We start from the raw sequence: 23,466 nt of genomic DNA on the forward strand, positions 1-23,466 counted from the left end.
ATAGAATTAGCCTACATTTTATGGTGACCAACATGACCATTACGTAACGTTAAACTGAGACACTGAATTCATTAAACTGACAGGTCATCGAATTCGGTATTTTTTTGGTTTAAAAAAGGTTTTAAAAAGTTCTTTCATAAACCTGTATTTAATATTAATATGGCAAGCCATGTAATACACTTCATATTTATTTTCGTAATGTCTGTTACGCAACATTTCAATATTTTATCATAATATTAAAATATAGTAAACAGTTTTTCGTGACTACGCACATGGAGTTTTAGCGAGTGCAAGCGAGAGGCAATTAGGCGATTGATAAGTGCGAAGGGGACAGGCTACCGTATCCCTTTCCATCGTCAACGATCGGCTAGCGCCGTTGATTCACGAGCGGTACGCCTTAATCCGAGGATGAATCATGTCGCAAAAGGGGCTGTTTTTTCTATTGATACGTTGTAAAAATACCATTTCTACCGTGGTATTTGTAGAGGTAAGGCTACATTAAAATTTATCATGGAATTTGTTCTCGAAACGCACATTCAAATTTACGTCTATGCCCGTAATTTGTTTCCTTTAAAATTACGTAAAACCACATCCATTCTCGGATTAAGGCATATTACTTCCAAGTCAACGACCCTACCCAATCGTTAATGGAAAAGGAAACGAAAGTCCATTTCCCCCGCACTTATCATAGTCTAATTGTCTTTTGCCCGCACTCACTGAGACTCCATGCGTATAGCAGCGAAAATCGCACGTCATACTATACAAAAATTTAATAACTTCACTACTAAAGTATTATACTATGTAATAGGTCACTACATTTTTGTTGTAATTCTCATAATATATCAAACCGACAAATGAAATATAGTCCAATTGGACTTTTTTTGATAGTGATTTTAATTTAAACACATGCTATACAGGATGTTTTCTAAACAAGTGCCATAAATTTAAAAGGATATCCCTTGGGGAAAATGAAAAAGAGATCTTATCAATATAGGATCTTAGTGATCATAATGATAAAAGTGCGTATTTATGAAATTTGGGTCATTTAATTTTTTTCCAATAGGTTTAGAGCAGTGCAAATGCTCTAATCTGGGCAACGATCGCGTTATATGAAAAAATATTAAAAGGCAGAAACGTCGTATTTTTAGTAGCTTGTTGGGTTTGACAAAACACCATTAAAAAAGTGTGTGGGCGAATAAACAAAATTCTCTCTTAGCTCATTCATAATTAATACATTTTACGAAACAAATTTTCTATTGTATTTATAACCAAACGAAGTAAAATTTTATTATGAATATGTATAATAGACCTATTTTAAATCTACAAAATTGATCTACGTAACTCTAAACTGAGTATCGTATTCACCAAACTGAGAGTTAATTAATTTCTACATAATAGTTTTTTCAGAAAGTTGTATGTAAAATTTCAACAAATAAAATACTCGTTTTCTCTACTTCCGTAATTTCAATTGCTTGATAATTTGAAATTATACTAAAACATTAAAATTTGACATCGTCTATTGTTTACTGGCAATGCCAATATACCATTCTGTATAAAGAATATTCTCAAACATATACTTTTCCTAATTAACAATGGACTCAAAACATGATCTATTAACGTTATACAAGTAATATATTGACGTGGGTGATCAGTGGTTTTGGTAATCCTTACATACCACCATGTTTTACCCCTGAAAGCAAGAAATAACTTTCCAAGGCGAGTAGAACGATTTGGCTAAGACTGCAATGTAACAACGATGCTGTGGCGCACGATAATAACGTATAATATACGATTGTAACGATCATAACTATTGGACAGTAAAATTGCCGGCATTTTCGAGATTTAATAACCCGTAATTCACGACAAACGTACCTGCTTTAAGATGAACGTACGATCTTTCCGACAGAACACACAATCCAAAAAAAAACACAGTTACTCCAATAGAATCCGATGCAGTCGCTCTAATTTCCAACATATTTAGAAGTATAATTTTCAGGAAACTCTCCGAGATATTTGCCGATCTTAATTAGAGTAAAACAATTAATTTTACAAAAATCTCTTTTATTCTCTCAACCAATAATAATGCTAGTAAAATTGAGTGCGAAATACGAAAAACGCTAATCTCGCTTCCCAAAAAAAAAAACACCAAAATTAATCCCACATGGAATTTCTGTTAATGGAGCAAACACAATAAATATTTTTTAAAAATCGTAAGGACAATTTCTTCAACAAAATAAAGTACTGAAAACCAAAAAGGGAGAGCATATAATAAACAAACCCCCAATACCCCTCATAGGAAAAGGTGTTAAGTTAAATACTTCCAGCCCGAATTGTTTGATTAGAGTTAAGATTCAACTTTGGCTCCACATTCGAATCGAATGTCACGATTTAGTGTTATTTACATTACCTTATTCGTATTCTACCGAAGCATGTATGTAACATTACATACTAATAAATTAGATAGATAAATTTCTATTAATCAAGCTCGCTACTTTCGAAAAGCTGACGAGAAGTGGAAGGAGTTTGGTTGGCTTGCGCTGTATCGTCGTCACTCTCGTCATCTAGGCCTCCTAAAAACAACAACATGCGTAAATCTAGAAATTCGTCCAATAAAACAAAAATTTACCTAAAAAACTGTCTATGATATTCCCAAACAATCCCCCACGCTTCTTCTCTTCAGGTGGCTTTACGCCAAAAAACAGTTGTCCTATTTTATCCAAATACTGCACGTAACACGGATCTCTCTGTATAGACTTTTGATATTGTTCGCAAAGGACGGCGAAAGTCTGCAGTTTTTTGCTAAAATGTTTCGTTCAACCTTAACTTCCCCAATCAAGACGAACTCACGTTTCTACGGCCTGTAGTAAAAACCAAAGAAAGTTTAATAATGGCAACAAATAGGGTGGTCCAGTCTTCCGAATCCTTGGATGGTTCTCCGTGTAAATCGTAAAAGTTTGACTGGCAGTAATTAAATTGCGTAGGCACAAAAATTGCAGAACCGCCTGAGCGATGAATAAGTCTACTTCACTTTTGAAACCTTTGGCCATTTGAAATTCAATTAGAAGATTAGCGCAGCCTTTGCCGTCTTGGGAATGGATGTAGTGGTGTCTGGCTTGGGGGTAGTTTAGTTCTTCCCAATATATCTTGGCTATGTACTGAGTGATTCAAAAAAACATAAAATATTAGGATAAAAGTTATGTTCGGCGCAAAAGAACAATTATTGACAAATATCATAAATGTTTACTTTCATTACTCCATGTACATAATTCGAGGAGTAAACTAGAGATATTTCAATAAATACATTTTATAAGTAGAATTGGGGAGATTGCTGAAAATATAAATGTGCACGCAAAATGGACCGAAACGTTCATTTGATAAACTTGAAACATATTATACGCTGTTGTCCTAAAAATTATTCTTTATTAATACATTTATTTCGATAGGCTATGTGGCTTTAAATTTGAGAAAAAAATTATTGAAAAAACAGTATATAATCAAATAGTCTCATATAAAATAGGTAACTCTAATAAACCAGGGAAAATATGTAATATCGATATTTTTTTGCAAAGTATTCAAAACTATTGTCAATCATTATATAATAGTAGATAAAAAATTACGGTAATATAGATCGTCAAATAAAGTGTTTATGTTAAGAGTCGACGATAAAGTAAGTTCTCATTGCCTTAAATTTTTCATTGAATGCCCTTTTGTCTTTTTGTAACAGTGATTTTATTGTTACAAATATAGAAAATTATCAAAAAATTCTGTAATACACATCTGCGTTACTATTGTAAGTTCATCTTGGGTCTCCAATCATTTTTACCTTACAAAATTCATATCCATATAGGTACTCACTACAGGTAACATTTAACATACGCATGTATGCTTAATTAGAAATTTCAACTTACTTTAATATATCCTTTGGTTCTTACACTTTTTGAAAAGCATTGGCTTTTTTGCTTTTGATGATTATACTGGCCATCTCAAGTTTCTATCATGAATATTTGTATTTCTGATTTTTTAAGAACTTCTAATAATATCCCAGTGTGTGGGAAGAACCAATTAAGAACACCTGCTATTTTATTCATAGATTTTCAGAAGTCATATTGACAAATTATATTTTTAGGCATTCCTTTTCCTGGTACAGCATTGCAGGATCGGTTTTTTGACATCAGCAACAAAAACACAAAAGATTTCAAAAATCATGAAATTTCAATTAATCATGAATTGAGACGTTAACACTTCTTGTAACCTGAATAAGTTGTCAGCAAAGTGTGCTAAATAAATTAAATCATAATTTTGTAGTTGCAACAGATTAAATAACATCAAAAATAATATTACAAAACATTTCAAAATATTCTACAGGAATAATATTTAAGTGGGTATCCAAAAATCTTGGAGTAATATTAAAAGCATTTTTTTAATAATCAAAATTATAGATGTTCCGAACATTTAGTTGTTAGGGCTCCCATACCTACCTAATGCAAATTGGGATTTCCTTAGGTGATGCCTTGTGTTGTCCATTTATCTGCTTGGACTAAGAAACTTCTAATGATATCCCAATAGGTGGCAAGAACAAATTAAGGTCATCTGCTATCTTCTTCTTAGATTTTCAGGAAACATGTTGACAAATTATATTTTTAGGGATTTCTTTTCCTAGTACAGCACGAAGAGTCGAATTTGTGATATTAGCAACAACACCAATAATTTCAAATAGTTTGAAATTTCAATTGATGATGAGTCGAATCATTAAAATGTCTTGCTTTACGGATATATCTGGTAATCTAAACAAGGTCTTCCGAATAACAAATTGTTCACAAAATGTGCTGAATCAGTTAAACTCTCATTTTTGTAGGTGCAACAGATTAAACAATATCAAAAATGATGTCACATAATGTTTTAAAACATAATATACACCAATAATACTTAGGTGGACTTCTAACAGCCTTGGAGTGACAGTAAGAAACGATTTCTTGAATAAAACCTATAGATCTTCTGATTATTTAATTATTAGAACTTCTATACCTACTTGATGTAAATTGGGATTTCCTTGACTGGTGCCTTGGGCTGACCACTTAACTGCTTGGACTAAGAATGTTTCTCGTTCACTAGAATGTTCTGAACCAATTTTTGCAAATATTGTGGATAATTTTGTAGACCAAGAATCACAGTCAACATCTTCTGATTTATTGAGTACATCTACCAACAGCAGAGCCAAATCCGAACCAGATGATTTCTATAAAAATTAAACAGATTAAACATATAGTAAAGTTTCAATTTTGATAAACCTTTGAAACTTTCAAGTACAAACCCCAGACTAAATCTTTTACAATAGGCCTTTTTAAAAACAATAATTCGTATCAGATAAATCCCTGTCAGCTGATTTCAGTCAGTTTTTAACATATGATCAACATGCATTATAATTTAAGAAATATATTCCCTTACTCTTTTGTTAATTATTGTTTATACATAACAAAATAAAATCTGTAATCTTCTTGTCCCTCTAAACGCAAAAAAAAAATTATTTTAGAGGAACCAGAAGAGATTATTTTAGAACCACAAGAGCATCTCCTCTTTCAACCTACCAAAGGAATCAGCTTTTTAATAATTTGGAATGAAAGATATGGAATTAAGATTTCATGATCATGACACACCCAGTGCTGACAGAGAGTGACTCAACTGATAGGCATCAATTTGATTCAAATTACTGTTTCCAATTAGGCCTGAGATGTCTTTAACTTAGGAACCAAAATTTAATATTTGCCTTCAAGGCTCTTATTAAGGTGTATATAAAGGATCCTAAGAATACATTTTAAGAAATCTCATATATAAATAACATAGTCTGGTGAGTAAAGGTGGGTAATGTAAAAAATTACTATTGCAGAATCTTAGTATTAAAGGTTAGAGAAGATGAAGAATGGAATATCCTGAGAATGACTTGATACAGTTGAAGTGACCCAGCAAGCAAACATGTAAACTGCTAGTGCTAAAATGCCAAAGTACTGTTAGTACTTCTATTTATTTATAATGAAAACTGAACTAACCTGATCAGCTTCCAAAAACAGCATTGCCCCTTGATAGAGCATACTTTTTAATTCGGTATATTTCTTCTGATTCAAGTACCTGAAACGCCGTTAAAGGAATTTAGGCAAAAGTTAGGAAAGAAACAACTAAATGATACTATACCTAAAATAGAGCGTTCGATACATTTGGTGAGCCTCGTAATATTGCCCATTTTTTATGGAGTTTTCCAATTTTTCCAACACTCTGGAAACACCTCGGCTTCCTTGCGTCGCCATGCTTATTTACCAAATGGAACGCCAAATAGAAATCAACGTCAATGTCTGACAAAGACTTGCGTCAGCACTAAAATAACTTCATATTTGTTCTTCGTTCAGAACAATTGTTCTCCTATTCTAATAAAGGTGTTAGAAGAGGAAAGTGAACATAAGTGTGCTACTCAAGCATTTTGCAGTTACTGGATTAACTTAAATTTTCAATTTATATTTAGGCTTATTTCTCATTTTACCTATTCTTTTTGATTAAACTAACAAAATGTTTATTTTTATTTATATTGTAAGAGAGTCGATTGCGGGAAAATTGACGTATTCGGTTTTATTGTCATATTTTCAGACACATTCACCTTATTTTGGTATCTTCCCCAGTTAATTAGGTACTACCCAAGATTTAAACAAATTACCCCAATTTGCGTAGTGTATTTGACTTTACAGTGTTCAAAATCATATGAAGAAGCACAGTATGTGGTTAGTTCGTTTTGAGTTTAGTCAATCCATATTAAATAAACTTTCATACTGATTTTTAATTAAATTTGATCCGTTTTTAAGTACTTTATCTTACGAATCCAAGTCGAGCATTCTATTACAGTTATGAATCTAAAGCGTTGATCATTAAACAGCTAATTTATAGTAGTCACAATGCATTTATTAACTATGAAGTTACATTTCCTGATAGACTGGCGAAGGTAAATTTTATGGTATTAACATTTGATCAATCAAAACCTGAGAAACGCTTGTTTCTATGAACTGAAAATTTGAATACTAAATTTCAAAACGTTCCATAATTTTTAAACAACGTATTTCAATATACATTGTTCTAGAGCTGTTTCTGTGTTTTTTCACATTCCAAATCGTAAAAAAGTTTAGCCCTATTTAGGGTGTTACAAATCGTTGCCGAGACAATTATATATGTGCGGTTAAGAAGCATTTATACACGTAAGTTTTGACTGTTGATATTTTTTCTTTTAAGAATACTGTTCTTTATAATCATCTAAATATCATTTTATAATATTTGTAAATCTTGCTAAATGGACATACACCAATGGATAGTACTGGTAATCGCTGCTTATAAATATTTTTTTGGAATAAATTGAACTATAAACATCATGGAATAACCATCACCCATAACAATGATTAACTCCGAATTAATAAACGTAGGGTTTTCCCTGGAAAAGAACCTCGGCGATTCATGAGACAAGGTGCGTTAATGTACGGTGGGTTGCCTGTCTATTATCGTAAAGCCGCGGAAAATCTAAATGGGCGGAATGCTGATATTTTTCATAAATTTAAGTCTGAACTACTTTTGATACAAATAAATATGGAGTTTATGTGCAGATAATGTAAAGGAGTATCGACCTCTCTAAGGGTCAATATATTAATTCGCTAAGTCGATTCGAGTGTTTAATTAGAAATTATTATTTGGCGCTTCTAGAATTATTTATTGTTAATATTCCTCTGCGATAAGACTCGAGGCCGAAATAATAAGCAACCGTCTTGATAACAAACTTTTGGATTTCACTTCTATAGGCCCAAGAGGTTTGCATTCATTTGCTCACTCTTTTACTCTTTTTTTCCATCTAAAATGGGCTTAATATATCTTTTTACGTTCGCGTTGCTTTCCTTCTCAAGTATGTCTATACTTCCGGCTATTACAAAGCGCATCTCAAAGAATTAATTTTAGTAATTCAAGGTAATCATTGGTGATTCGCTTTTGAGTTAAGTTTTTATGATAATAAATATAACATTGTTCTTAGTCCATGGAAAAATGCGTAAACCAATCCATGAGATATAGTTCGGTTAAAACATCCTTTTCTGTACCGTTCATTTCGAGCTGATTTACTGAGTCATTTTCTCTGACCTTTTGTTCTCGTTGAAGTAATTGCACGAGAACTCCCCAAAAATGAAACTTTTTATACATCTAGGAGATTAGGAAACTTTGGGTATCTACTTCAAGACACCGAAAGTTTCCTAATCCCCACCCCCCTCCCCCCCCTGGAATTTTTCTTTGTTGGAAGGATGTTTTTTTAGAAATTTGTAGGTAATATTGATGGTCAGGTACGTACGTAGAGGAAGAAAAGGAACTTATTAGTCCTTGTTATTCATTAGATGATTTCGTTTCATATTTTATTGCAACAAAGTCAAACACTAGACATACGTTACTAAACATACCTAAAAAGCAATTTAAAATATAAATTCAGTCAGGTACTTAAAACTACCACATTTCCTTACACTAGATAAAGCATATACAACATTAGCACTTCCAATACACTCACACCATTATTTGTATTAATTAATTCCTCCAAGTATCACAGTTTTAAAGCTAACGAAAAAGCAATATTCAAAGTAACGCTTTAAACACCATAAAATTATATTTTATAGTAAATTAACAAAATTAATAATATGAAATGGAAGACTTATCAATAAAACTTTTATATACACCGCTGTTAAAAATGAATTAAAGCTTTTTTCATAAAACACCTATTCACATAAGTCCTGGATTTTACCAAGGCCTCCACATAGGCCCAGTCTCACACTCTTTTTCCTCTTTGACTATGTGACCCTCCCTCCTGGGCGAAGTTGGGGGTGTCAGAGTGTGCCTCGCGTGTTGTTGCATCCTCCTTTGGTCCTGTTGCTGAATATGTTGTATATTCTGAGCTACACCATCTAACTGCCTTACGCAAGAACTCAGGTGTTGGAGAAGCTTTCGTCCTGTTAGAGGGTCCACCATTTCCGACGGAGGAGTAGTTATGAAGTGACTAACTTCTTGAGCGCACTGAGTAAATCCCGCTCTGAACCGATCTGCATAACTTTGCTCCTGAGCTTGAGGGAGAATGAGCTGGTGCTGCCGCTTCAAATTGTGAAGATGCCTCACTGTCAACTCCAAGATATCTGCCTTCTCCAACTTGGAGACGTTCTCTCCTTCGCTTTGCAGCGCCGTGACCATCAACTCCTTCAACTCGTCCAAACATCGATTAATCCGTGCTCTTCTTTTGCGCTCCAGCATCGGCTTCATGACTTTCCGATACTGATAGGTACGACTTATCGGTTCTTCTCCGCAATCACTGCTACTGACCATATACGGTGTAGGGGCCATTATCGCGGGAAAAGATTGAGAAAGCGCGTCACTACTAGGACAGTACCACCAAAACAAACGCTCAAAGCAGAATGAAGAATGAAGTAGTGACGTCGCAACAGCAGCATATAGTTTATATTGGGTCTTTGCCGATATTAGAGTGGGGCTATGAGAACCACTGAATGGGTTTGCGCTCCCTCTCTCTGCTTCCTGGAGGCGAGGCGTAACACCGTCCTTCTTCAGCCTAATGGTATTCCGGTAAACGTGCAGTCACGAGGGGATGTTTTGTAAGGGGTGTGCGGTACCGAAGGTCGGTCGTGTGACGGCATTATGACGTAGTCTGGGAAAGAAAGTTCCCCCGGAATTTGCTTGAAAAAGAGGTCAGCGGGGGTTAGTTAGGAGTGTGTTTGCTTTTTTTGTTGGGTGCCTTTCATAGGGACGGTTTTTTGGGTACTTGGACGACATTTCAACTTTTCGATTTTTACTGATTTGGGTTAGAATTCGTTTTGCTTTGATGGAGGGAATAATTTTTCACCCACTAATTAAACGAGGATGTAATGTCTTCTTTATTAACAGAGATGTAGTAAAATTTTCAATTACTGAAAGGTACGGCCCCATTAAAGGTTCACTTTAGTACCTCTTCGCGCGATGTTGGAACTGTTCTAAGATGAAGACTCCAAAACTTTTTGCTATGTTATTAGAATTGATTATTGAACCAATTTAGGGGTAAAATCTAAACTTGAGACGTTGAAAATTTCGACATCTTTCTGAAATCAAAAAGGAAAAAAGTCTGAAAAAGCGAGAGAGAGAAAAAATACAGAGAACGCATTCATTGGTACCACTGTGTTCAGTTTGAATATCGTATTTATGTTCATAACAATTTTAGCCATGACTGGTGCGAATCTACCGATGGTTCCTACTTGAACTTGCAGCCTGTCAGAGGTGGGCATTGACTCTTTGAAACCATAGCATCCCGGTATACATATATCACATACATGATGTAATGTATTTCGTGGTACTACTGTTACCGGTTCGACTATTAACTTCGTGTTCACAATAATTTTAGCCATGAGTAGTTGCTATCTATCGATCGTTCCCACTTGAACTTGTAGGCTGTTAGACGTGGGTAATGACTTTAAAATTCTAGCATCCTGTCATATAATGGTGTAACATATTGATAAACCGATTAACCGTAACGATTGATCGTTAAAAGATGCTAGCAATGCCAAAAAATTATTTCAAATACAGTTCCTAGTCCCCTATGATGTAACAAATAAATTTTACTAAGACAGGCCTGTTACAGATATGCGTGTACCATGATTTCCACGTAATATGTCTGTACCATGACCGTTATGTCGTCATGAGGATTTCATCATAGGGGTGAATATAAATTTAACATCAATCGATATAAGCCCAAAATGCCCTCGCCCTTAAACACCCACTACAATCCTTGAACAGCTCAAAAGCTTCGAGTTGAATTTTAGTCTTTCAACCAAAAAGCAGCAATTAAAAATTTGAAAGCCATTGATATAGTGCATATCGGCGATGTAAAGGTTTCGTATAATTTGAAATATTACTATCTAATTACAGGAAAACCAGGGGTGTACTGAACTCAACTTTGAATTGAGAAACACAGCGGGAAAAGTAGAAATTCTACTAAGACATTGTTAAACGGCAATGACTTGCTGCGTCTTATTAAGCACTACAAAGGCTCTGTAATTCGATAAACAATCAGCTTTATTTAGTAAAAGCAAGGCGCATACATTATACAATTTTCAAGTAAGAATGAGTAGGCAACAACAAAATTCTAAAACTAAATGGAAGATAAATTAATTTTGAAATTTTGCTAATATTGCTATAATAATGCAACAAATTGTGAAAATCGTAAATTTGGAAAATTGATCGGTCTAAAAAATGTGATACGCCAGTGACTAATAATTGTGTTGTGTATTGAGTGCTATAAACAGACCTTGAACCGCATAAATTTGCCCTGCTCTGGAATCCCTTTAGCCGAAGATCCGCCCCTGAATTTTTTTGTTATCTTTGAAATGATATATAGATAGTTAAAGTAAAAAACCTCATTTACCAGAGTGTATTCAATTTCTTTGTAACGACAATTGGGTACTTAGTGTGAAAAGACGAAATGGTGCAGAAACGTGCACCTAGACTTAAAAAAAAAAAGATTTTTACGTTGGAAATAATCGAAATATCGCGATCCTAAGGGAAATTAACAAATAAAAAAAAAATGAGAAAAGCTTTTGAATGCTGCAGAATGATCCTTGAGAGAGCAACACTCGAACTTTGAGGCGATAATCTGCATAATTGTGTATCATTTTCATTCGGAAAAGTTTTTACGTGACGTTTTCTTCGGATGGGGGAACGAGTGAAGCTCAACTTTTCAAACAATGCAACACACAAAAATTCACACCAAAGGTCTAGACAGGAAGCTGAAGAACTTTTATGTGATTTTTATTGCATAGGACTGTGGTCGTCGGAACGGTCAACGTCGAATGAAATAAAAGACGAAACCATAATACATTTTTTCACCATTCTAACAACTGGTAGCTTATTAGTCTGATTACTGTCGGCTACTTTTTAAACCACAGAAGATTGGTTCACCGCAAGAGCACGTTTAGACTAGGGGGTTTTGCCCTTCAATGCACGTTTCAAAGGTCGATTTTACCTAGAGATTTTGGACATACTTCATTTAGTTATGGTTCGAGCTTAGTTTTCTATTGGTTTAAGTGTGTACGTGCCATAGAAACGCTAACGTGAGATGAAAAGCTTTTCGGAGCAACTCAGCTCGTCTATACAAAAGAAGCCGCTTCTTCAATCGCAATCTCCACTATCCCATCTTCTTGCATGGTTTATTGTTTTAATGGTTCTTCGATCATGCGAAGAGTATGGATTTTTTTCTATATTCCCACGGTGCCCGGTTGCGTGAAGGATGTGCTCAAAAATTCATAGTCCAGAGAGTCACGAACTGCTCAAAACAATAATTAGGACCTTGCATACATTACATGAGCGACCAGCACATTACCAGATCATGCACCACGCTCATGTACATTGTGCCTTTTATAAATAGGTCACCTTTGCAACGATCGTCCGTCCGGCCCGTGCCGAACGCGTGAGAAGTCGCTAAGGAACGGTTCCCACGGTGAGCCCCATAGCAGATGCCCCCGGTCCTCAAGGAACACCTGGTGCAGACCTGGACAACGCGGGGATTGTTTTCCGAGTGCGGCCTTGTTGACGATGTTCAGGAAGAAGGGTGAGTACCGCTCTTTATCGTACGCGTATTTGCTCTTGCCGGCTCGAGTACCTCGTGCTTCGTCTGACAAGAAAATTGCATTGTCTGATGGCTGCAAATACTGAATGGATGAATGAATGTGAGTTATTTATTGGAAGTGGAAGTTAAGTTGTCGTTTGTCCATTAATATTCCTCGTGTGGAATTTCGTTAATGAAGGAACCAGGGCCGGACTCGGGGAGAATCCCCTCTGTCCGGCAACGAGTGTTGAGACTTCAAGAGCTTTGGCGTTTCAATAGTTTCGAGTCTCAAAAAGTACCTCGATGCTGTAATAACAGAAATCGAAAGTTAACGAAAAATCTAAGGAAAGAAAATTGGGACGATCTGGACCCTACGTGAAAACATGAAGCGAAAAAGGTGATAACAGGATCAAAAATTAATATACAGTACGAAAGCGAAAGAGCAAATCAAAGATATCATTGCTTCATGACGGAACGAATCCGATTTGAAAATATTTGAAGGGGAAACAAGATGAAATGAAGAAATGGAAAGGAAACTTTTGGGAGTTCTGAGCCCATTAGAGCACACGTAACACGATTTTAGTTATATTTAGGCCTTATCTAAGAAGCCGAATCTAATCTGGTTCCCAGCATCTCAAGCACGGCATCTTCGCCGACGACCGGAAAAAAAGGCCTAAAAGAAGAAGAAGAAAGCCGACTCGCGGTTCCGATTAGTGAATCGTGATAGGCGTGGGGCTCGTGCACCGTGAGAATCGAAAGAACCGCGGACGATGCCTCTTTGATAGCTGCTTCCGTTAGTTGATTGAATGGTTCGACCGATGGACGGAGTTATATAGTCTGGTTGGATTTCGGAAAAATCGACGAAGAACATGTCCTGGTTATATAGAAATTTCCTTTTCAATGACACGTTTAAGAAGTCAACTTTGAGATGTGAGCCACTAGATGGCAGAGTCCAAAATCAAGATTGGAGAGTTGCACGATCTGCCATCTAACAGTGAAAAAAATAGACCTAGATTTTTTACTAAATTTCCAATAGGTAAAGGCGATCTCATTGGAGAAGAAAATACAGTTACATTTTAGGCTTTCCATGCATTGCTTCGAAGTTCCCAGATATTATCTTATCCATTATTCAGGTCTAATTTGGGATTTGGATTTGAAAACGCTGAAACTATTCGAATCTGACAAAGCCTATCATGCGTTTTCAAAAATGTCTAATACTCCCACAATTTTTTGATTTACGCGGTTTCCACCTCGTTTCTTTGTTCTGATATCTACTGGACTATACAGCATGATTGGCAAAAGTCGAAAGCATTCTCCCACAATTAAGCAAGCCGACAATTTACAATCACTGCCGGCATGGATCATCGTGCCGCCGTGAATCTCGGTGTCGATTAAGGGGCCCCCGGAACAGAGGGGGCCCCCGGTAACAATGAAATAATAACGGCAGGAGCATTAATTTCCTCCTCGTTTGTAACGTGACGCTCTACATTGGATGATGGTGCTTTTGATTTCCGTTGCTTTGATGAGGTCGCTGATTGTGCAAAAGTGATTCTAATCGGGTTTCCTTGTAGCTACAATGAAAGTTTATTATTCGCTAAGAGTTCTCTAGTTGTTACAGAGTGGAATACATGATAAATGTTTTAGCAATCACTTTCCCGGTCTTGTATCAAAAATGTAAAAAAAAATTATGGAGAAAGAATGAACCAATTGTGGTATCTGGTTGAATATCTGATTTAAAATAACTGCATTTCCCAAATCTAAAGCTTATTTAAGATATTTGAACATTACCAAATGTTCAAAAGCGAATAACTACTTTTTGGATCATCAATCCGTAACTTTTTTGAAAATGTTTCAACAAGTTTTTACTAAAGACTGAAAGCTATTTGGTTTTCAATTTCGTGGTTTGAGGCTAAAAAATGAAAAAAAATGTTAATTTCTAGGGAATGCTGGGATATATCTGAAATCCAAAAGTTGCCTTTCCGGACTTCAAAAATCCCTTCAAATTTTACAGCACATCTCCAATGAATTGAAAAAATGTCCTAAAAATTTTGTTAAATGTCCGAATTCCAATTTTGACTTTTACACGAAAAAACGTTAAATATTTCGTGAATTCCCAGTAAATTTCTGAGGTAATCTAAGTTTCAAAACACGGTCTCCAGCGTTTCTTCAAAACCCTTTAAGCATGTCGATAATCTCAATTTTAGATACTGTATTTTGCGGCTCCATAAACGCCTCGAAAATCGTTCAGCAAGCTTGAAAAAATGTCTAAAAGAATAAATTCAATTTTTCAGCTACGGGGCGCAACACAAATTAAATTTCCGTGAACCTCTAGAGTGTCCTAAGAAATATCCAAGTTGCAAAGCATTTTTGTGGGTTCATCATAATGTTTTCTGATGAAGGTGAGAGTTCCTAAAACTAAGTTTCCTAATTTGAAAATTCTGTTAGAAAGTCCGAACATTTCGCCTTATAAGTAAATGGGTTTTCGCCGTAAGTTTATGTGTCCGAAAAACCGTCTTTTGGGGCTCCACAAATCCACAGTCACGTTTCAATAAAAACTGATATTTAAGCTAAAAATTGCAAATCGAAGTTCCGTTGTATTTTTTTCTTTTAGTCTTGGATGCTTTGGATCTTATCTTGCATTGATCTTGGTTTAATGTAAACTAAGGAAGTATAGAATTGTAATTTCCGTTTTAAATTTATTTCGTATCCTATTTTTTTCCCTAGACATTTCAAGTTTTTCCCCTCATCGCCATCGTCAATAGGAAGTGCGCACGTTATAAATTGGTTCCTACCTACAGGCCTACCTTTGATTATAAATTATAATCACTTAATCAAAATGCGGTTTCCTCGAAGACGATTACACCTAAATAGCCTTCCCACGTTCTAGCCGATAATATTCCGAATACATAATTTTTCTAGAAAAGGACGTCCAGGAGTTTCTTCTCTTCTCAGCCCATGGTCATTGAGTAATTAATTCCATCTCGTTGATAATCCTGACTTCTTCATTTTGTAATACATCATCATTAATGATTAACTCAAATCGGATGCGGGGTTTAAGACCGAGCACAGAAAGGATTTAGCGAAAGTTTCATGATGCTTTTAAGATTACATTACGTTAAGTCGAAAAGTTACTTTGTGTATTAATTACTTAGATCTAGAGGGCTTGAAAATCTGCATCTGGCTCTGCAATTCAGGGCGCATCTGAAATTAATAATTACCTACCATTGTTGCTCAAGATAGCTGACAGCGTTTTATTAAAAAATCGCGATTCGAATCTCCTTCATGTACACCTTGACCACCAAAGGGCATATCCTTAAATCACAAGTTGCCATTTGGTCAGTCGGTAATGCATGCTTTACTAGCTCCTTCAATCTCTCTCCTCGGCTTGCGGAGAGGTGGCTGAAGATAATTGGACTTCCGCTAAACCGTGGGAAAACGAAGCAGGTGCTCTTCGTGTGCTTCATCTTTCTATATGTATATACCTGTTCTGCTTATTTAATCCTCGATCTGTGGGCTTATGTTCTTTCGCCTTCTGCGGACGCCCGTCGGTCGTGTGTTGAACTGTTAGAGACGTATACCTATAGGGTGTTTCTTGCTGAAGCTCAACGAGGTCGGCAAATTAAAGAACACCCCTATGACTATCAAAGGTATTCGAAAGAATCTGACATAAATTTTCTCCCTCGGCTTCAATCTGCTTCTACTACAGCGTGTCGAGGTCATATTCGATACCCAACGTTTCGGTATTAGGCAATCATCATCAACATTATTTTTCTCGTCAGCGCCATCTTGAATTTGCACATTTTCTATTCACGTTCGTCGCAAGTTGAGGTTCAGTTTGACAGTTTGGCGGAAATATGAAGAATCCTGTTTTGACGAAGAGTATGTAAAAACATTTTTGATAATTCGACACCAAATTTCGCTCATCTACAGTTATAAATTATAGTGAATTTATCGAAAATGTCCTCTCTTCGAGTGAAGGAAAACGAGGTATGATTGAAATTTACTCCTCTTCGCCTCCAAACGTGCAAGTTCTTCGGAACCATCTTTACGGCGTCCAAAGGGAGAACGTCCAGCTCAAAATTGCATTTTATCTCTTTATAAAAATTTAGCCAACTTTAGTGCATTTGCTAAGTATGAAAGACGCGTTCCTAGGCCAAATGAAAAGGAAGTGGAACGCTTACAGGCGGTCAGTAAAATGCGCACGTTCTCTAAAATAATAACCGGCAATCAATTGAATTGACCACTAAATTCAAGATCATTCTTCCACTTCTTAAAGGATTGCGGCAGGAGAAGTTAATATATCGCTTCATGCAGTGTGGAGAGTTGAAAGGCCCTTTTTGACCTTTTTAAGGACCTACTTTACGGATTACATCTACAACAGAATTCGACTCAACTGCTTGAACAGTCTTGAGATTCAACAAAATAGTACTTCACGACGTAACTAAGTGGCTAATTATTGATCGGAAATTTTCCTCGATAAAGTCGTTTCAAGCAATACGCCGGCCGGCAAGCTTACCAGATTTTTCCCCATTGAATTGTTATTTATGGAGAATTGTGAAAGATCTCATTTATCAATCTGTATTCACCGACTTTAATGAGCTGTGAAGGAAGATTGTCGTAGCTTTGAGTGCCAAGATAAGAGGAGGGGCGTTTTAAGATTGATGTGAAAGACGCATAAAGCCGTGCGATTGGAACTGCACGACGAACTCTTGGGGCAGCTCTCTTATTTCGTCGTTTCCATGACACGCTTTCCAAAAACGGGATTTTCGATATTTCCACCAAACTGCAACGCCGAATGGGTGATACCTCGTGGTAATTAGAAAAAAACCGAATTCAAAAATACGAACATTCAAGATGGCGCCCGCAAAACCGACATTTTCTTTTTCTTATTGTTCTCTATGTCTTTGGTGCTTATTGTGTACTTAATTGGGTGTTCAGTTTCAACTTCACTGAGACCGTTCGGTAACCTGAATTGGTTCGACAGCGACACGATGCGAAACCTTAATTAAAATTTCTCAAACACTTTTTTCACTCCCTTTCTAACTGGAAACATTCAAAAATGACCGAAATAAAAAATCGCAAACCATTAAAGCGAGAACCTCACGATACCGCCCCCCGATGAGTCAAACCATTAAGCCTCCAATTAACTCAAATTGCTCTCACCATTATTAATAACCTGCAAACAGAACGCAAAAATCCATTACTTCCTTTCTTGCAGCACTTTTTGACAGCTATTATGTTTCATAATGACGCATACCAAAAAAGGAGAGACAGATAAGAACGGAAAGGATGTCCAATACGACGGAGGAGCATAATTGCGCGCTCAATGGTAAAGAAGAAGCCAATATAAATTTTTAAATTGGTCGGCCTACTATAGCATAGAATGCGAAAAAGCATAGATAAATAAATGGAGAAATTGAGAAAAAATATACTTTTTCACGTTTTTCGATAAAAAAAATTCAACGCACGCGATCATAGATCAGATACGAAAAAAACAGTTAAAGAATAATTGGTTGCGTCTAGCAGTGCCTCTTCAAACTTGTTCCATCTAGGGGCTTTTTTTCCAATCAATTATTTTAGGTTAGTTTCTTCAATCAAACATTCGTCCCTCGTTCTATTTCGCTCATTACTACCTCGAAAAGCTTTAGCCCATCTTCATCATTTTTAACATCCTCGCCTTGCAACTGAGGCAGTCGAGTAAGGTGATACTGTCTGTACGTGCCAGATTTTCCATCAGTGCCTTCTCCGCAATTCGGCCATATATCATATAGAAAAGAAACCAATGTTATGTTTCATCCAGAATATTACATTTTACGCAGTTCGATCGCGCGAATGGTAGCTCGGGCGTCGAAAAAGCATCAACATAACTGCCCAAAATCTTATAGTCGAACAACGAGAAGTCGGCCATTTTGTCGCACCCCCTGGACTCCCGAATAATTTCACGCAGTGACAGTTGTTCCGATTTAGGCGCCATCTCTTGGCCTCCTAATTAAATCGTCCACTAGGTGGCGCTTCAGATTTATAGTCTTGGTACATGTTATTGTCACCGATATGAAATATGGCACCACATGCGTCAACGGCCGCTTGGTACCATTCAAAGGCCCCCGATCGCGTGCAAGGGTCTTGAGGGGGGGCTAAGGGGCCGTTCAGACGTAGCGCTGGCGTGGCGCTGTTTTGGGAAGCTAGTCGCAACGTGGTTCCCACGCTTCTGGCGATGGTGCGGGGTACCGGGGGTATTCGGGGGGGCCGAAGGCCGAGATGCTACCGCGTGCGATCGGCACCTGCCCAAGAAACACGTGCTGGCACTGTTCGGCGGGCGGAGTCTATTGGTACTGCCGGACAGGGCCGTATTGGCATGGAACCTTGCTCGATCGTGCTTTTCGTTTTATTCCAATGGACTTAATACTTAATTATTGTAGCCGTGGATTTGTTTGGAATTGCGACGAAGTTGTTTTTGCCAAAAAAAAAATTTTTAATTTGCTGAGCCGGTCCTGTTGTCCTATACAAGCCGCTCGGGGCTAAATTGCGTGTATCACGTGGTTTTTACGAGTATCTAGGATATACTAGGATAATCTAAGGTTCTTTCGCTGTGTTTGTTTTTTAACCGATTTTACGGAGTATATAAAGTTGGAATTTTCCTGAATATTTTATTGTAGAATAATTTTCCCATATATTTACACTTATTAAAATTCCACACCTCATCAAAAACCTCCATTAGATTAAGTGGCAAACAATACAACATTCCTGGGCATATTGATTAAGTAAACAGTGAAGGTCCTTGGAAAGGACGTACATTCTGTCACACGCCGTCGACCATTGTCTTGTTAACTGTTATACGAAATTATACGGGGTGCTTGATTTGTAAACAATACTTTTACCGAACCGGAATATCAATGGCGTAACTAAGAAAGTTATTATTGTTCTCCTTCGAGTTGATATTCCGACCTTTTCCTCGGTATGGATGGATGGTCCGACGCGCGTGTTGGTTGGGCAATGAATTCTCCATTCAGGGGTTTTTTGTTAGTGTCACGAAGCTTGGTTTTTAGGGTTACCACGATACAATACAGAACAGACGTATCTTGAATTCTGCGAAATTCACTAATGAACAGTTTTCGACTTGAAACAAAACAGTTTTTGCTCTGCTAATGAGACGAAATGCTACCAGGGCATCGGTCAATTTCTCCATTTTCGTGGAAATGATCTTACTTGCAAAGTTATCAGGAGTTTTAAAAACCTGGCCTTAAGTAGTCATCGTAGAACCTCCGATTATGGGTAAAAGCTGGTACTGTATGCGTTCAACAAAAATAATATGGCGAATGCGCCAGGGCAGACAACATACATTTAAACAAAGAGAAATTATTCTCTTCTCTTACTTTTTAGTCCTCCTTGCTGTAGGGAAGAATTCATCATATCTGAACGAATAATTTTATTAATTTGAGTATTTTATTTCATGACGTTTAACAGCAAGTTTTTCCGCAAATTTCTGTTATTAACATATACATATATACTTTCATGAAGAGCACATTTTTTTGGTAAAATGAAAGCATTTTTTTTTCTTCTTGGCAACCTCGTCCGAGGATATAATGTAGATAGAACTTATACGTTCTTGAAACTAATGAATGAGTAAGAACAATCCAATAGTATTAAAGTTTCGAGTTCAAAATCTACACTTTTTGTGGTTTTCTGTACTCAATGCAAAAAAATCTTGTATTGAAATTATTGCAAAGCCCTAATATGAAGTTAGGGCTAAAGTAAGTAAATAAACGCAAGGGACTCACTATATAGTCCGTCATTTGTGTATCACAATTTATTCTTCTTCGAAATTGCTTTTTTCGTACTCTTTTCTCGGTTTTTTCCTCAGGTAGGTTCAATACGTTCCTCTTTTAATTCTTCTGGAGTATAATATTTTGAATTATAGAAAATATTTACAACACTCATCTGCACTAAATTATTGTCGTTTTAAAGCTTCGAAATTCAGCATTTTTCTTAATTTAGGTCTTCAGTTTCGTTTTTTTTTTGGTGCACGTCCTTATCTGAAAATTGTGTTCCAGACACTACCGTTTTCTACCTTGAAATTCTCTTCCAAATTACAAATAATCCTTATTACAGCACTTAATGTGCAATATATTACCGGAGTTTCTACCGCAACGAAAATCGTTAATGTATTTGGTTTTTCGTAGTTTTTCCAAATTTTCGAAATTTGAAGTGAAAACCGGCGTTATTTTTATCTTTAGTGATCTTGTATCCCGTGCATGTGCACCCCTGATTTTTAAAAATAGATTTATAAAAATCGAAGTTATGAATTATGATGTTTCAATATTCATGAATCAGGTTTCGTACTCGAAAATTTCCAAAGTTAGCTAGAAAAAATTGTAAAATTGAGAGCTTTTAAATGTAGTTTTAATATTAGATTCAAAATTAGGACTTTCCGCAGCATACGGAGAAGTCGAGATTTTTCTAAACCCATGAATCTCTTATTTCATAGAGAATCTCTGATGAACTTTCGGACTTTTCAGCCATTTTTGTATTTCCAAGGGAGTTTTGTAATCGAAACTATTTCGGAGATTTTTACGAAAGTGAAGTGTTTAGGAGGACGCATTTTTACAATCACTCAGAGCTGCGGTTTCTGCCGCGAGATTGTTCTGGCTCATATTTTCCTAAGGATATCCATATGGAAGTCTTCCATATGCGCAAACATCTGTTACACACAAACCCACATTTTTTTCTGTATCACAAAAAGAACCACCAAGCCACAAAAAATGAGTGAATTGAGACGTAAAAGGACCAGTTATTATTGCAGTAAACCACTTGCGCCCCCAATTCGACAGGCTTGAAGCTGAGAAATGTACATTTAGCTTATTAAACCCAAACCGCAAATTCCCCCAAATATGCCCCAAAAACACGTTATAGGGTACCGTTACTGAATGCAGCTACCATATTATGGTTTTCGTTTTCTGCTGCTTTTGATCGTTACCCGAAAATTTTGCAAGTCAATTTGCAATTTCACAGGTGCTTATCTGACCTAATTCCGCAGTCAAAGCCGCTTACGGTAAGTATATGACTAAGGGGCCTTATGGCCACTTTTTGCCATGGCAATTTAACGTAAAAAAACCTCTTAATTTTTCCCATATTTTCAGAATTTCGCAGGGCAGATGTTCGAAGTGCGATTTTCCCACAATCATCCCCTATAAACTTTCCCCCTGGACGATTACTAGGAAGGAACGGGATTGGTTCCGCAGGGACAATCAACACGCGCCCTATCTATTGTCACTTCATTGGACTTCCGACTTCCGGGTTCTCATTGGATGATAAGGATTCAGCTAATGAGGGGTTGAATTTTATAAATACTCGGTGCGTGGACTTTTAATTTTAGTCGTTGCAGTTGAGTGGTAGTGCTGTGTCTATCGCGATGAGGATATATCAGTGTTTGTGACAAAAACCGTTGGCAAAATTGCTAGGACCGTTTCCCACGGATTACGCGTATAATTCATCAAAAGCAACCCCTATTGACCATATACACCCTCTTCACTTCCTTGTAAGACGTTTCGGGTAGGTGACGCAATCTTCGGTGTGTCTCGAAGGGGGGCCTCAAAGACGCAACGAACTGCTCGAACCGTGAGAAAATCCAGCAGGTGTTTGGTAATCACTTTTTCTGAGGCCCCGTACAATTAAGCTACCGTATTACGATGTTTTACTTTTTTTATTATCTTCTAAATCTCGCCGATTGTAATATTTAAAAAGGTTGTTTTTTAAATTTGTCCTTTCGTGGGCTGATCATTAGTTCTTCTGGGCCTTCGGGGACGGGTTTTTTGTCGGGGCTGAATTACGATGAGCCAGTGAGTCACGGTCGATTTTCGAAAAATACGTGGCCATTAACGTCATTAGTTTGTAACGAATGATAATCGCTTTAAATTATATTTGTCTCGGTTGTGACGGTCTCTTTTTTTTCTGCTTCTCTGCTACAAGAAATAATTTTGAGTTTAAGAAAAGTAATTTCGGGGTAATGGTAATCGCATGAGCAACGGAAGATAATTTTCTCAATGCCTTTGATAGATGAATTCAGTGCGTGTGTGGAACTAATTAACGGAATCAACAACTAGAATCTCCGAAAATCTTCTTTTTTTTTTAAATTTTTTGCATGAACAAATACATGGAAAGCTGTAACGCGCGCTTACTTTGTCAAGTCTCAAAGCGCCTAAAATTAGCGCAGATTAAAGCAAAATTGCCAGCAAGGTGGCAAGCTGTGAATTTGTTTAAATCAGCAACAGAATCGGCTAAAAAATATTTTATTTAATAAGCTTGCATCGGGCTTAAAAATACATCAAATATTTGCATTTCGACACTGTAAATTATCCTGAATTACAAGTGGTGAAATGAATCTCAGGAAATTGTTTGTCCAAGCTTGAGAATGAAACATTAAAAACGTGCCAATTATGCCAAGAATGAAACAAACTTGCCTTTTAAACTTAAATTTCAAGCGCTAATCATCGGATCTTTCAAAAATTTAATTTCGTAATTAAACATTTACATTAACGAGTGAAAAAAAAAAAACAGAAAAATTCTCCATTGCATTGTGGCAATTTGGCTCCAATTTGGTCGATTTTTCACTGCCGACCATCGGGAACAATAATTTTTAACCCATCATTAATCTGTCTCGAGAATTTGAATTATCCCATGATCGCTTAATAAATGAATCTCTGCTTTCCAATACGCTTACGTTGCGTACTAAGGAATATAATTGAATTGCAATATACAGAGTGTTTTGTTTGTAAATTTTCAGTCTACTTGAACGAGACATGATAACGCGTGAAAACGCTTTTTCGTCTGCGAGG

General features: G+C 36.5%; 2 protein-coding genes and 1 long non-coding RNA gene across 3 annotated transcripts; 1 reads left to right on the plus strand and 2 right to left on the minus strand.

The window, feature by feature from the left end:
• Positions 1-2,044: 2,044 nt before the first annotated feature.
• On the minus strand, positions 2,045-6,337 carry LOC136346421 (Golgi to ER traffic protein 4 homolog). The gene is made up of 6 exons (XM_066295550.1): positions 6,187-6,337; positions 6,045-6,123; positions 5,030-5,236; positions 2,848-3,155; positions 2,627-2,799; positions 2,045-2,570 (listed from the first exon to the last, which is right to left on the minus strand). Exons 1-6 carry the CDS (start codon positions 6,297-6,299, stop codon positions 2,476-2,478), a joined length of 975 nt encoding a protein of 324 aa, XP_066151647.1. The 5' UTR covers positions 6,300-6,337; the 3' UTR covers positions 2,045-2,475.
• A 263-nt stretch (positions 6,338-6,600) lies between these two features.
• On the plus strand, positions 6,601-23,055 carry LOC136346395 (uncharacterized). The gene is made up of 3 exons (XR_010733288.1): positions 6,601-7,232; positions 12,455-12,637; positions 21,772-23,055. It is a non-coding gene; the product is annotated as an uncharacterized lncRNA (long non-coding RNA).
• On the minus strand, positions 8,386-9,483 carry LOC136346631 (enhancer of split mbeta protein-like). Its single transcript, XM_066295946.1, has one exon. It carries the CDS (start codon positions 9,388-9,390, stop codon positions 8,797-8,799), a length of 594 nt encoding a protein of 197 aa, XP_066152043.1. The 5' UTR covers positions 9,391-9,483; the 3' UTR covers positions 8,386-8,796.
• Positions 23,056-23,466: the final 411 nt, after the last annotated feature.

This window comes from Euwallacea fornicatus, chromosome 23 (assembly GCF_040115645.1).
Source record: "Euwallacea fornicatus isolate EFF26 chromosome 23, ASM4011564v1, whole genome shotgun sequence".
Classification (NCBI taxonomy): Eukaryota; Metazoa; Arthropoda; class Insecta; order Coleoptera; family Curculionidae; genus Euwallacea; species Euwallacea fornicatus.

Bases quoted from the DNA above. Each gene is read 5' to 3' on its own strand.
- LOC136346421 (XM_066295550.1), bottom strand. From the start codon at position 6,299: ATGGCGACGCAAGGAAGCCGAGGTGTTTCCAGAGTGTTGGAAAAATTG. The intron at 5,237-6,044 runs GTTAGTTCAGTT...TAATTTTTATAG, and splicing joins TGTTTTTGGAAGCTGATCAG to AAATCATCTGGTTCGGATTT. The intron at 2,571-2,626 runs GTAAATTTTTGT...TGTTGTTTTTAG, and splicing joins TATCATAGACAGTTTTTTAG to GAGGCCTAGATGACGAGAGT.
- LOC136346631 (XM_066295946.1), bottom strand. From the start codon at position 9,390: ATGGCCCCTACACCGTATATGGTCAGTAGCAGTGATTGCGGAGAAGAA.